General features: G+C 32.1%; 1 protein-coding gene across 1 annotated transcript in view; it reads left to right on the plus strand.

The window, feature by feature from the left end:
* CAAP1 (caspase activity and apoptosis inhibitor 1) overlaps positions 1-13,121 on the plus strand; it is a 36,850-nt gene extending 23,729 nt beyond the window's left edge. Inside the window, exon 6 of the mRNA XM_039880688.1 lies at positions 11,136-13,121. Coding sequence (XP_039736622.1) covers positions 11,136-11,482 — 347 coding nt within the window. The 3' untranslated portion in view covers positions 11,483-13,121. The remainder of the gene's footprint in view (positions 1-11,135) is intronic.

Below are 13,121 nucleotides of genomic sequence, written 5' to 3' on the forward strand. Positions count from 1 at the left end.
CAAGAGGGCAGTTGTATAAGAAGCACCAAGTATAGTTTTGTTCTTTATCTTTAGCACAGCTGTGTTTGTGGGCACATGCACATATACATGTGCAAGCCTAAGATCTTATGTTAATTTCCTGGAGGATTTCAAGGCTTGTATTATTGAAAAGGTTTAGCTAAGCTTTTAAAATAATAATGGTTTATATAAATTTTCTAAATTAGTCATTTGTGCTATAGTTTAAAAAAATGAAAACTTATTTGTCAAAGGTTGTTTGTTGAAAGTATTTTTAAAATACAAAATCTCTGCTATTATTAATGAATTGTCTTCTTATATATTTATCTATAAATAAATTTGCTTAAGACATTCAGTAATATTAAAATGATGACCTAAATTTAAATTGTTGCTTTAATGTTTACAGTTGGGATATGTGTAATTTTGCAAAGTATTCTTCTTTGTAACCTCAATAATTAAGCTCTTATATTTGCATTCCTTCTTAGAAGTTATTAGGAGAAATTTTTTTTTAATTACACATGAGAAATAGCTAAGTAGAATTTGAGTATTCAGGTTAAAGATAGAGGTCACTTGAAAATATTTGAAGGGCTGTCAGGTGGAAGAGTGATTGTTCTGTGTTGACTCTGAGAATAAAAATAGGGCCCATAAATAAAATTATTAGATGACTTATTTATTTCAGATAATCACAAGTATCAAAAAATGCAGTGGGCTGCCTTCTGAAATATGTTCCTGTTGCCTAAGGAAGATATTTGAGCACAGGTTGCGTAAATGGCCACTTGGTGGCACTGTTGTAGAGCAGTTGCAATCAGTGTTTGGAATTTTGGCCTTGATCTTGAAGTTCCTTTCTAGCTGTCAGATTTTGCAAAGACCAGTGCCTAGTGCAGTGTTTTCTCTTGGGAAAAGTGCTTAATATCTGTTTTCTTAGATAGCGTAATGGAAGCATAATGAAATATACATTTTTTTACTCTCTACGTGTTTTATTCTATTAGAAGAAAAGATAACTTGATTTAGTCTTTAGGCTATATGGTGGCTCCTTGAAATACATACATAGTCATAAAAACAAATACATAACCATATGGCATATAAAATGATCAAAATCAATAAGACATGTATTGCATCTTACTCTGAATCTTTTACATTAGCTTTCTCATGCAGAGTTTAGCTGTGATTAGACTCAAATCTTGCCACTTTCTCTTTTCCGTTGAGAAAACATTGGTTTATAATATTATATATATGTTTTAGGTGTACAAAATTATAATTGGACATATTTTTTTTTTAATAATCTAGTTGCCTCATGCAATTATATTTTGGCCTTCTAGTTCACTAGTTAGTGAATGATAGCTTTAAGACATACTTTGTTAACAAGAGCTTCAAGAAGTTGAAAGATAGACTTTAATAGGGGAAAATGTTTTGAATGGTTAAACTAGGTGATGAAACTTTAGAATAGATATTTTCTTTGAGCTTCTTTCAGCATTCCTGACCACTGGTCACCAAAGTGTGTGACTATACATACTCCGAGAGAATGCAGGAAGAAAACAACAGAAATTCGAAAATAAATAAATATATATAAACATATATTTAAGTCTCTCCCTTTTAAAATTCCTGATTACATTTATATGATTGTTACAGTACATATTAATTTATAAGTAAATATGTAGTGTGGCAGGTACTTAAAAATGTTTTCATTTTATGTAGGTAATGGAGTTGAGAGCACTCTTTTAGACTATTATAAAGAATTGACAATGACCATAGCTTATTTATTTATTACTTCTAAAAACTTAAATGCGATATAAGAGATTTTGCCATCATTAGCAAAGGTAGCAAATATAAAACTATATGAGACCATTTGAATCCTTAAGGTGGGGAGAAATGGAAAAACCCAATTAATTTTACTTCTTATTGCTGCTGGTGCTGTTATTCTAAGATAGTATGGCATTAGGGGAAGCAAAGCTAGGTAAGTAGAAGGACTAGAATAAAAAGAATGAAGAAATAAATTTGCAGTTAAAAAGGAATTGAGTTTTGCTGAAAGAACTTCACAACTGTGGCTGAACAAATAAATACAAATTATAAAAAATTAAAAAGATAATGAGAAAAATGCCATCCAATTTTATTGCTTTGCAAAAGAAAAGAGAAGGAAGATTATCAGTTAATTAGGCAGCATTTGTAGGCCAGGAGTTTTCCATGCCACCATCAAACTGATCCGACCAAAGGAAAGATAGTAGACTCTAGGATTGAAATCAGATTTCATTACTACCAGTTCCTGATCCTTTTACACACACCACACTGTATGATTTAATTAGCAGTTTTGGTTGCCGCATTATAATTGATACATTTTGAGCTTATAGGTAACAAATTTTAATTTTTCAAAAATTAATATTCCTTAACTTTTTGAAACAACTTTAGGTTTACAGAAAATTTGAGTAGAAAGTACAAAGCTCCTGTATGCCTACTTACATTCTCTTCTCCCAGTTTACTTTATTATAATCATCTTGCATTAGTGTGGTAAATTTGTTACAGTTAATGAACCAATATTAGTACATTGTTATTAACTAAAGTGCATTGTTTACATTAGGGTCATTCCTTGTGTTTACATTTTACGGGTTTTGATAACTGTATAATAACATGTATCCACCATTACAGTATCATACAGTATAGTTTCACCTTTTCATCCCTTCCACCCTCCCTCCTTGAGACTCCTGTAACCACTGATCTTTTTCCTGTCTGTAGTTTTTTCTTTTCTGGATGTCTTAACAGCTACGATCATATAGTATGTAGTCTTTACAGATTGGCTTCTTTCACTTATCAATATGTATTTGAAGTTCTTCCACGTATTTTTGTGACTTGATAGCTCATTTCTTTTATTGCCGAATAAATCTCCCAGTGTATGGATGTACTACAGTTTGCTTATCTCCTTATCTACTGAAGGACATCTTGTTTGCATCCAGATTTTGACAATCGTGAATAAAGCTGCTATAATCATTTGTACACAGGTTATTGTGTGGACATAACTTTTCAATTTTGGGTAAATACCAAGTTCAATTTTGTAAGAAACTGCCAAAATGTCTTTCAAATGCTGTACTGTTTTACATTCCCACCAACAGTGAATTAGAGTTCCTGTTCCACATTTTTGCTGGCATTTGCTGCTGTCAGTGTTTTGGATTTTGGCCATTCTCATAGGTGTACAGCAGTATTTAGTTTTACTTTGCATTACCCTAATAGCATACAATGTTGAACATCTTTTCATATGCTTCTTTGCCATCTATAATCTTATTTGGTGACTTGTCTCTTCAGCTCTTTTGCCCGTTTTTAAATTGGGTTGTTTTCTAATTGTTGAGTTTTAAGAGTTCTTATATAGTTTGATACCAGTCTTTTTTCAAATGTGTTTTGCAAATATTTTCTGTAGTCTGTGGCTTGCCTTTTCATTCTCTTACTATATATTCATATTTAATACATACTTTTTAAGTCTGTATCTCCTTCATATTTATTCAAGTAATAGGTCTAAGAGACCTATAAGAAGAAAATATATTCAGGGACTTGATGTCAAGTTTACTGTACTGTAGTCTTGTAGAAGTCATCTTTTGAAAACCAGAACTGTGGTTATCAGTGTGTTTAGTTCACAGCATATCTCAGAATATAAATGGAAATCTATCCATTGTGACCACAAGTTTTAACATCTGTCATGCAGTTAATTCAAATCTGAGATTTATACTCATTCGCACCAGTAGTCAGGTGCTTGTTCTTTAAGATCAAACATCTCCAAACTAGTGACCTTCTTAGGCTTACCTCACCTCATCTCTCAATGCCCTTACTGTAGAATTGATTATCACCTAGTTCATGGCACTGTCGCCTGTTAATTTACTTCCATTATAACATTGCCCAGTAATTAATAATTGTTTTCAATTCAAGAAACACTTATGACTTTCTAAATACTAATTTGATATGGTCTCTACTCCTAAGTAGCTTCCCACTCTGGTGTTTCTATTTGTTTACATATGACTGTCCCCTTTAAATAGAGAGCTTCTATAGAGCAAAGGATTATATATGTTTTAAGATCCTGTAAATCTTCTGTGCTTTCCCATAGTGGGTACTCAAATTCTTTTGAATGAGTAAGTGGATGGATAGATGACTAAAAGAATTACTGCTTTCTCTTATACTCTGTCCAGTGTGTACATTATTCTTAATAGAGAAGATGGAAGCAAAATAGAATATTAGTTACTTTCACCCATTATTATTTTAGCACCTACACCAGAGAACGTGTTGCTTCAGAGTCTGTTTTTCTTTTAGTCTTAACAAAATGGAGTGTTTTTGTTTGTTTTCTTAGCCTTTGGCTTTGTTTATATTACTTGTATAGATTCATACCACTCTTTTATATTAATCATTGATTATGTGCCCTTTGTAAAATATGTGGTCAGAGAGATTTCCTTTGTAGCTTATGTTTCTTTGGATATATCCTCATTTGGATAATTAATGTTTAGATAGAGTTTTATTTTTGAGTTAGCTTTCTACACTCTTGAAGTGTCCTTCCCCATGAGATTATACTGTTTCTCCTACCATTTTGAAAACATACAGGACACTTTTTATTATTTTTCCTACCTCTTTAGTGAAAGTTTTTTTAGGGTAGGATTTCTATGTTTTATAAAACATACTACCACTTTTTTGGCATACCGATAATGACTGGCTGCTTACTACATGAGCATATAAGAGATACTTTTGCGTTATCTAAATTAGAATCAAGTCTTTAGTATCTCTTTTGGGGCCTTTTTATACATTTAAACAAGCAAAAACAATGCCACAGGAAGCATAGCAGTTTGTGGAGTTTGAACATACCTTCCTTGTATGGGCCAGTTGTGGAGCACTGAGATGTTACTAGCAGAAAATATTTGAGCGCAACGCCCTTTTACATGAGTAAACTGCAGCAGATCTTTGCGGGGAAAAGTTGCCTCATTCGGAACTCTAGTGTTTGTAAATATGGATACCGAAAAAGCTATTCTGTCTTTATTTTTCCACATTGGTACATTTTCATATTTCTTCCTAGATTTTTTTTCACTAGGTCAGCAGTTTATTATAAAAGGATATGATAAAGGATACTGATGGAAGAGATGCATAGTCAGATGGAAGAGATGCATAGGGCAAGGTGTGTGGGCCAGAATGCAGAGTTTCTGTGCTCTCTCTCCGAACTCGCCGCTGTCCCCAAATCTCCACGTTCACCAAAGCTCTCCATACTCCATCCTTTTGAAGTTTTATGGAGGCTTCATTATATATGCATGATTGATTTACTCATCAGTCATGAAAAGTTCCAACCTTCTAATCAATCACATGGTTGACTCCACTGGCAATAAGCCTCCATCCTTAGATGTTTTCCCTAATATCAAACTTTTATTCTGTTAGAAGCCTGTTTAATCAAATGGTAGGAAAAATGATAAATGACATTTCTAAAGATTTTCTTTCTGTTTACTTTTAAATTACTAGAGGAAAGGTTATGGTCAGGAATCTCATGTGTCAGCCTGTTATTATGCTACAGTGTGGCCCCAAAATATTCACTTATTTGACCCATTGTAAAAGGCTGACAGGAGGTCCCTATTGTACTTTCTGTACAATGGCAGTCTTCAGAGGCAATAATTTTAAATGCTATTATCTTTTTATATATTCTCATGTGTGTATTTTTTTTGTGGTAGGCTCACATAATTCTGCACTAAGCTTAGATCTAGCACTTTGCCTTTGTCCATTCTCTCCCCCACACTTGGAGTTTCCTCTTGTCAATATCACCTACTTTATATCACATATCTATGGAGATCTTAACTTTTCCCTATTGCCTTATACACTCTGAAATTGTCATATCTTATATTATACAATTTAGCACTTTAAAATATTGATGTTCAGAGTTTAAGCATACATAAGTACCATGAAGGCAAATACTGTATCCTACTCATGCTATAGTATTTAGTCTATCATACCTGTGGCATTTTGTACCTCTTCTGTGGCCTCTACAGCACCATTGTAGCATATGTAATAGATAATGAGTATATATTTATTGATTCTTGAAGTAATCTCTGGATTTGTGATTCTTAAAAGTTATGTTTACAAGCTAGTGGGCATTCATGTTATCTGGAAGTTCAGTGAGGATTTAAATACTAGAGGGTAGACTACTAGACAGATTTTTTATATTAAATTGTTTGCATTTTCTTCTTTATCAGGAACAGTCATTCATGCCATGATTAAATTTTGAATATGATGGTTAACATGATGCATTTAAATTATATCAATAGTTTAAAATACTACATGAAAAAAATGTCAAGTTCTCTTTTGCTGAGAGAAAGATTGAAGCCTTCTACAGAAGGATTATTCTTAATTAACAGAACAATTGTTTCCTTTTCAGAAAATAAAGTTTTGGTTTCTGAAAAAGGCTGGAACTCATCAAAACTTAAAAGTTATCAAGCTAACTTTCTGCAGTAAGAATATATTATAAGTGTGTTCTTTATAACTTAAAATTTAGTAAAACCAAAATTATCTATTGTCTAAGAAATCCATGGAGGCATAGCATTGCTGTCCAGGTGATCATAGACATTGTTACTAATGAGATTCCAGCAGGTAGGTAACACTTGAGGCCTTGGAGAGTTAAGATCCAGGACCTAGGAGGGAAAGATGGTGAAATGTGTTATTCTAAATGACATAACCACTAAATGCGAATAACTGAAAATCAGGTGAAGAAAACTAAAAGAGAACACAATAAAATAGTTTAAACTCTTTTAATAACCAGCTCCATGATTGATAGGAGCATTGAGTTTATTTTATTATGTTCTTCTCCAGGAGCTATATATACATATTTCCTCTCCCCCCCAAAAAAATGTTGTTTCAGGTATTTAAGTAAAAATCAACTTTTTTTTTTTAAATACTTTATCTTGGAAATTTTCAAAAATAGGAAAGAAAGTAGGAATATTAACTTCCTTACTCAGCTCCATCTTCAACAATTATCCACCTATGGCTAATCCTTTTTCATTATACTTCTAACTGCTTCACATCACTAGATTATTTTAAAGCAAATCCTAAACATCTTTTCAGTTCATCTGTAAATATTTCAATATGTATATATCTCCTAAAGATAAGGGAGATCTTTTTAAACATAACTATACTTCCTTTAAAAATAGCATTCAATATCATCAGATAGTCAGAAAGCGCTCATATTTAACCTAGTATTCATTGACGGTGTTGTGATATTAAGATTGATTGGTTCAGGTGTTGTCAGCCTTACACCTAATGGTTTTAGCAGTCATTGATTATTGTCTAGATCTGTTATTTCATTGGGGGATGCAGAATAATATATATTTTTAATCCTCTGATATTCAGTATTCAAATTTCTGAATTTTATTTTCTGTAAGTAGGTAGTGTGGAGATTTGATCAGATTCGTGTTCAATTTTTTGACAAGAATATTTAGAAGCAACGTTATATTCTTCGATAAGGAGGCATTTATTGCTTCTTTTTTTGTGATCATGTTAGTAGCCATTGAGATTTATTGTACACAGTGGCTGATAATAAATAATGCTCCCGATTCCTTGAAACTAGCTTCACTTGGTAACCAATTTTTTTTTTCCTCTGGGAATTACTAGGAATTTTTTTTTCTTACCCTTGAGTTGTGACATTTCACAGGATATATCCTAGGTTTGATGCTCTGCAATTTGCAAGCCCTTTTTCTGCGTGAAGACCTTCACCTTGGATCAATTTCTTCTAGATTAGTTTTCTTCTCATTTCTTTATTTGCCCTCTCCACTGTCTGTTTCTTACTTTCTGACTTGTTCTGTCACTTTATTCAAGTCTGTTCAAATGTTACCTTATCGGGTAGCAATAATCACTGTCTGTGAAGGCATTCTCCTGCTACTATCTTCTTATCTGGCTTTATTTTTCTTCATAGCACCTGATATTTATTTATACTGTCTCTCATATGACTTGAATGTAAGGCAGGGACTATTTTTTATTCACTGCTGTTTCCTCAATATTTAAAATAGTGTCTTGCACATAGTGGGTGCCCAATAATATTTGTTGCATTAATTATATTAGGTTGTTGAATTCAGCATTCACCCTCATCTTTCAACTTTTACTGCATATTTTAAATATATATGTTTTCTATATCTTGAAATTTTTTAAACGTTATCTTCCAGCAGCCATTGAATATTTGCTTTGAAAACCGTGTCTTTAAATTCTAACATTTCTCTGGTCTTTTTTCATTGCACTGTGTACTTGTTTTACGGCTACAGTGTCCACTTCAGTATCTTTAAGGATACCGAGTAAACTCTCCCACCCCTCATTTTCCCCCAGTAGACTGTCTTCTTATCCTTGAATTTTCTTTATTTCTTCCTTTTTTTTTATCTCGGTCCTTCACTTCTTGTAGCTGGGATTTTCCGGTAGATGGTTTAGATTTCTTTAGTAGCTGTGTAGAGATATTCTTCTAACAGATCTCTTTTTTTATTGTAGTAAAAATAGCACTCCCGATAGAGTGCTTAGGCATGTGGCAGGAAAGGGGAGAAGGGAAAGAAAGAAGGGTTCATATGGCTGACCTGTTCTGAATAAATTTAATTTTAATTATTTTGCTGTTCTACAGCCAACTTTTCCTTCCTTCAAAGACTCTCTTATCTGTGATGTCTTTGGCTGTGGTTTGCTTTGCTTTTATTTCTCTGTCAACTTCATCTTTCCTATCCATATTTTCTAAAATTCCTGAAATTTTTTTTTTAGATGATACTCTTTCTAGTTATCTAATAATATTTTATTTTTCTTTTAAAGTTTTTACAAGATATAGTATTGGAAATGGTTGAAGAAATACATCTTTGTAGAGTGAAATTGGAAAACTCATTTTTTTCTTCCCCCTCTACTTTTATTCCTCTCTCTAGAAGTAACCACTATTAATAATTGAGTTGTTATTTTTAACATAAATATGATTATCTTTTTCTTTTTTGACTTGATAATATATCTTGAATAATTTTTTATCCTACCAATTTTTAAATTTTTTTCCAGATGGATAAAATTCCTTTAGTGCTAATGCATTTTCCTGATCAGATGTTTTCATTTTTGAGCATTTTTTTTTTATCCATTGATTTTAAGATAGGACAGATGATTTTAAAATACTAGTGAAATACATTTTTTAAAAGGACAAAGAATGTTTACAATGTCTAGGTATGTAAGAAATAATTAAAAAAGGGTAGAAGCAGGTCAGCATTTCACAAAATGTAGACTACATATGTAAATCTTCAGTTAACTTATAATTTTTATACTATTATTTTTAAATATTTCTCTTCTGTCACTTCATTGGGTTCTTGGTAGGGAAGGAAATTAGATAGGTGTGCTCAATTTAACCATCTTTAGCAGGAATTCAGACAGATATTTAATTATGCCAGGTTCTAAGGTTTCTCTCAGCTTAATTTAATGTCACAAACAAGAAACTTTTGAAGCCTACAGTCACTCATAACATTAGATATGCTTTTATTTTAAGCATCAACACTATCTGATAGGTTGAATTATTGGTAAGTAGAATATTATAGGCCCTATCAAGGTTTAAATGGACTTTAGAGATATTCTAGAACAATTTACTTTAATTTTTACAGAAGAAAAACTCTTGAGATGGTAGGGAATTTGCCCAAAATCTCATTCTTAGTATTAGAATAAGGATTAGGTCTCAGGTATCTCAGCTTTCAGACTCTCTTTCGCCGTCCTCCCCTACTCGGCCCCCCAGCCATTATAGTCATCTCTTCATTTATTATTAAGGAACAACTTCTAGTCTGAAAAACAATCACATTTTTTTCAAAGCCTTATATTTTAAATTCTTTTAAACAGACTGCAGGTTTTCATTCAGAATCAGGGACTACGGATTTAGAATTTTAGATTAAAGCCTGCTAGGCATGAAAATTAACTTTTTGAGACCAAGAATAACTCAGCACTTCTTAAATTTGTTTTCATCTCAAATTAGAATCCTTATATGAAACATTATTTCTTTGCAGAAGAAGACTGTTTGGAAATACTGTAGCTCTTTGGAAATACTTGTTGCTTTGGAGAAATATGTAAAATATTCTGGCATCAAATAATTAAAATTTTAGTCTTTTATTTTTTTACAAGTTCTGTTTGTGGACACAGAATTTATTGATTCATTTTCCATTTTAATTTTGGAATAGGAAGTAGTTTTTGAATTATTAGCATGTAGGAGGATCAGTCAAGGTCAGTAAATTATTTATTGTAAAACCAATGGAGTAGAATTATTGATGTTCTTCCTATACATTCTATTATCAGAATTTTCCATTTGTCAATATGTGTTTTGTAAATAAGTTTTTCCTACTGTAAGAAAGGTAAGAAAGCTAACATTTTGGAGATCATAAATACTTTTTTTTTTTCCCATAAAGAGATTTAAAGGGTAAATAAATTGGAGGTATACTTGAGCATTTAAAGTTGTAAATAATACCTGGACTTGAGTAATGTCCAAGACCAAAGTGGTTGAGAGCTATAATCTGCATTTTCTTATCATCGGTTATAGAAGTTTTAGAATAAATACATTTCTAAAAATTCCATACTAACTTTATTAATTAAAATCCTCTTGATGAAAACTTATTTCATCTTAGAAAATGGCCTTAGGCACTCTCCTTTAATTTATTGATTTAGAACAAAGTGTTTGAAAAAGCATATGAAAAGATTTGGGATAATCACAATGCACATAGTATCCAGCTTGCCAGTGATATTTTTCTTTTTTTGTAGTTTATAAAGCAAAGTATTTTGAACTTTTTCTAGAATGGATTTTTACTTCGATAATAAACAGTCTATATTCAAAGAGTTTCCAATAATACTACATGCTTCGCTGTGGTATAAAGCATTATATTTTATTTAGGATTGATCATGGAACTCCATATGATGGTATAAATTTCCCAATGCTTGCATGTTGTACTGAATTGGAATGAAAAATACATTAAAATTAACATGAAATTAGATTTGTTTTCAAAGTCGAGGGGTCAGTGGGAGAGGTGCTGGCATAGGGATTATTTAATATGTTTGGGACTCCATGGTGGGAGGTGGGGTCAAAGCAGCCTTTTAATCATAAATAGAAAGGAAATTTTGACCAGGGCATTTAGGTTACATGGTTTTTCCCTCTCCTCTTCTTTTGTTTGTTACAGGCAAAGGGGAAGATAGTGACGTACTCAGTATAAATGCAGATGCTTATGACAGCGACATAGAAGGCCCATGCAACGAAGAAGCAGCTGCTCCTGAGGTTCCAGAAAATACTGTCCAAGGTGAAGCTGGTCAGATAGATGACTTGGAGAAAGACATTGAAAAAAGTGTGAATGAGATTCTGGGACTGGCAGAGTCTAGCCCAAAGGAACCCAAAGCAGCCACCCTCTCTGTTCCTCCACCAGAAGATGTTCAGCCTTCTGCACAGCAGCTGGAGCTGCTAGAACTTGAGATGAGGGCAAGAGCTATTAAAGCCCTGATGAAAGCTGGTGATATAAAAAAGCCAGCCTAGTTATTTAACTTGAACCTGAATTTTAGGTGTGTTTCAACAAAGCCACGTTGTATAATTTTGTATCTGAAGTTTATTTTGGGTCTTATATGATATTTCTCAATCCTTATTAGATAAACTCATTTTAGGCCTCAAATACCTATATTTCTTTTCGTTGTTGTTACTTTTATATTATATATGTGTTATTGTTTTATGAGTTCATGGCAAATATTATTGGTTAACTGGATACTTTGTTAAGTGAGTATTTAGCTATGTCTACAGATCATAATCCGAAAAGCCATCAGCAAAGAGTCATGGTATTTTTTTCTTTATTTTTAAATGTTTTGGCACCAAACCAAAAAGCTTAAGAAAAATTGACCAAGCATGTTGCTCTTAAAGCTGCCTATGTTTTGCAATAGAATATTAAATTATTGCTCTTAGGTTTGTTAACAGTTTAAGAAATTTAGCTCTGCTTATATGCACTTTTAACATATGTATTGTTTTGAAGATACATTATGGGTGTGGATTTACTAGCAAAAACTGAGTAATATTTTTCACTATAAGGCTTAGAGATCAGAAATGGCTGAAAAAAACTTTATGAAAGAAAAAAAGGACTTAATTTAAGGCAATTTTTAACAATGTAGAGTAACTGCCCAACTTTAATTCCAGCAGACAAGTCATTCTAACAGGTATTTGATATTATCAGACACTTTGTTCAACCTTTTTTCCTCAGTAAAAAGGGAACACATTTTCATTCCAAGCTGTCGGGAAAAGAGAATATTTTATTGTACAGGCTTTCATCTGGTGTTTTTGCTTGAAGATCTGATGTGCTATAATTCCATGAATTAAAAATAAAGAAGACTATCATTCTGGATTTGAAGACTTGATACATTTCCAAAAGCAAAATTAATTTCAGGAAGCTTTGATAAGTTGATGTTATAATTAATCTAATTTTGTATAGTTTTTGTAAATAAATTAACATCCTGCCACAATTACAGATTCTTTTTGGCCCATTACTAATTGCAGTCTTTTTATACCAAAATAAACGTAGGTAGAGACTCTTAACTTAAAATAAATTAATTTGTTTTTCTAAAATATAAATCTGGAATTATTGTTTTTATATTTGCTCACAATTATAGTATATTTTATTTATAAGCCATGCTCTCCTAATGTCTGAGGATTTTCAGATATAAAACTTGCAGGGATTGTGTTTTCTTAGCTGGCTTAATTATATATGAATTTTAGAGGATTAGTTATGGAAATAGAGAGTATTTATGAAACATTGGAATTGCAGTTACAAATTCATTTTTGTTGTTGTTCTGGACATGCCTTTAAGTAATCTTGACATTTTTCTTTTCTCCTTTAAGCTTTCTGATGAAGCACAGAGACCTATATCATTTGAGATGCTTCTCTTAGGCTAGTTAACGTGAATCTGATTTAAATAGTGAGTTCTCATAGTTACTCCTTCAAAATGAAAAAGCATTGATTATGGTTTTTCTATTTCAACTTAAACTAAAAGTTAAAATAATAAAGTAGTGCAGAATAAACTTTATTGCTGCTTACTAATTACAAAATGCTGTAGATGACATGTGTGATTAAACATATAGGAGTAGAAAAAAGGTCTGAGTGCTTTGTAACTGATTAAAGTCACCACCTTCATGAA

The sequence above is a fragment of the Pteropus medius genome, unplaced genomic scaffold (genome assembly GCF_902729225.1).
Source record: "Pteropus medius unplaced genomic scaffold, Ma_sr-lr_union100, whole genome shotgun sequence".
Taxonomy (NCBI): Eukaryota; Metazoa; Chordata; class Mammalia; order Chiroptera; family Pteropodidae; genus Pteropus; species Pteropus medius.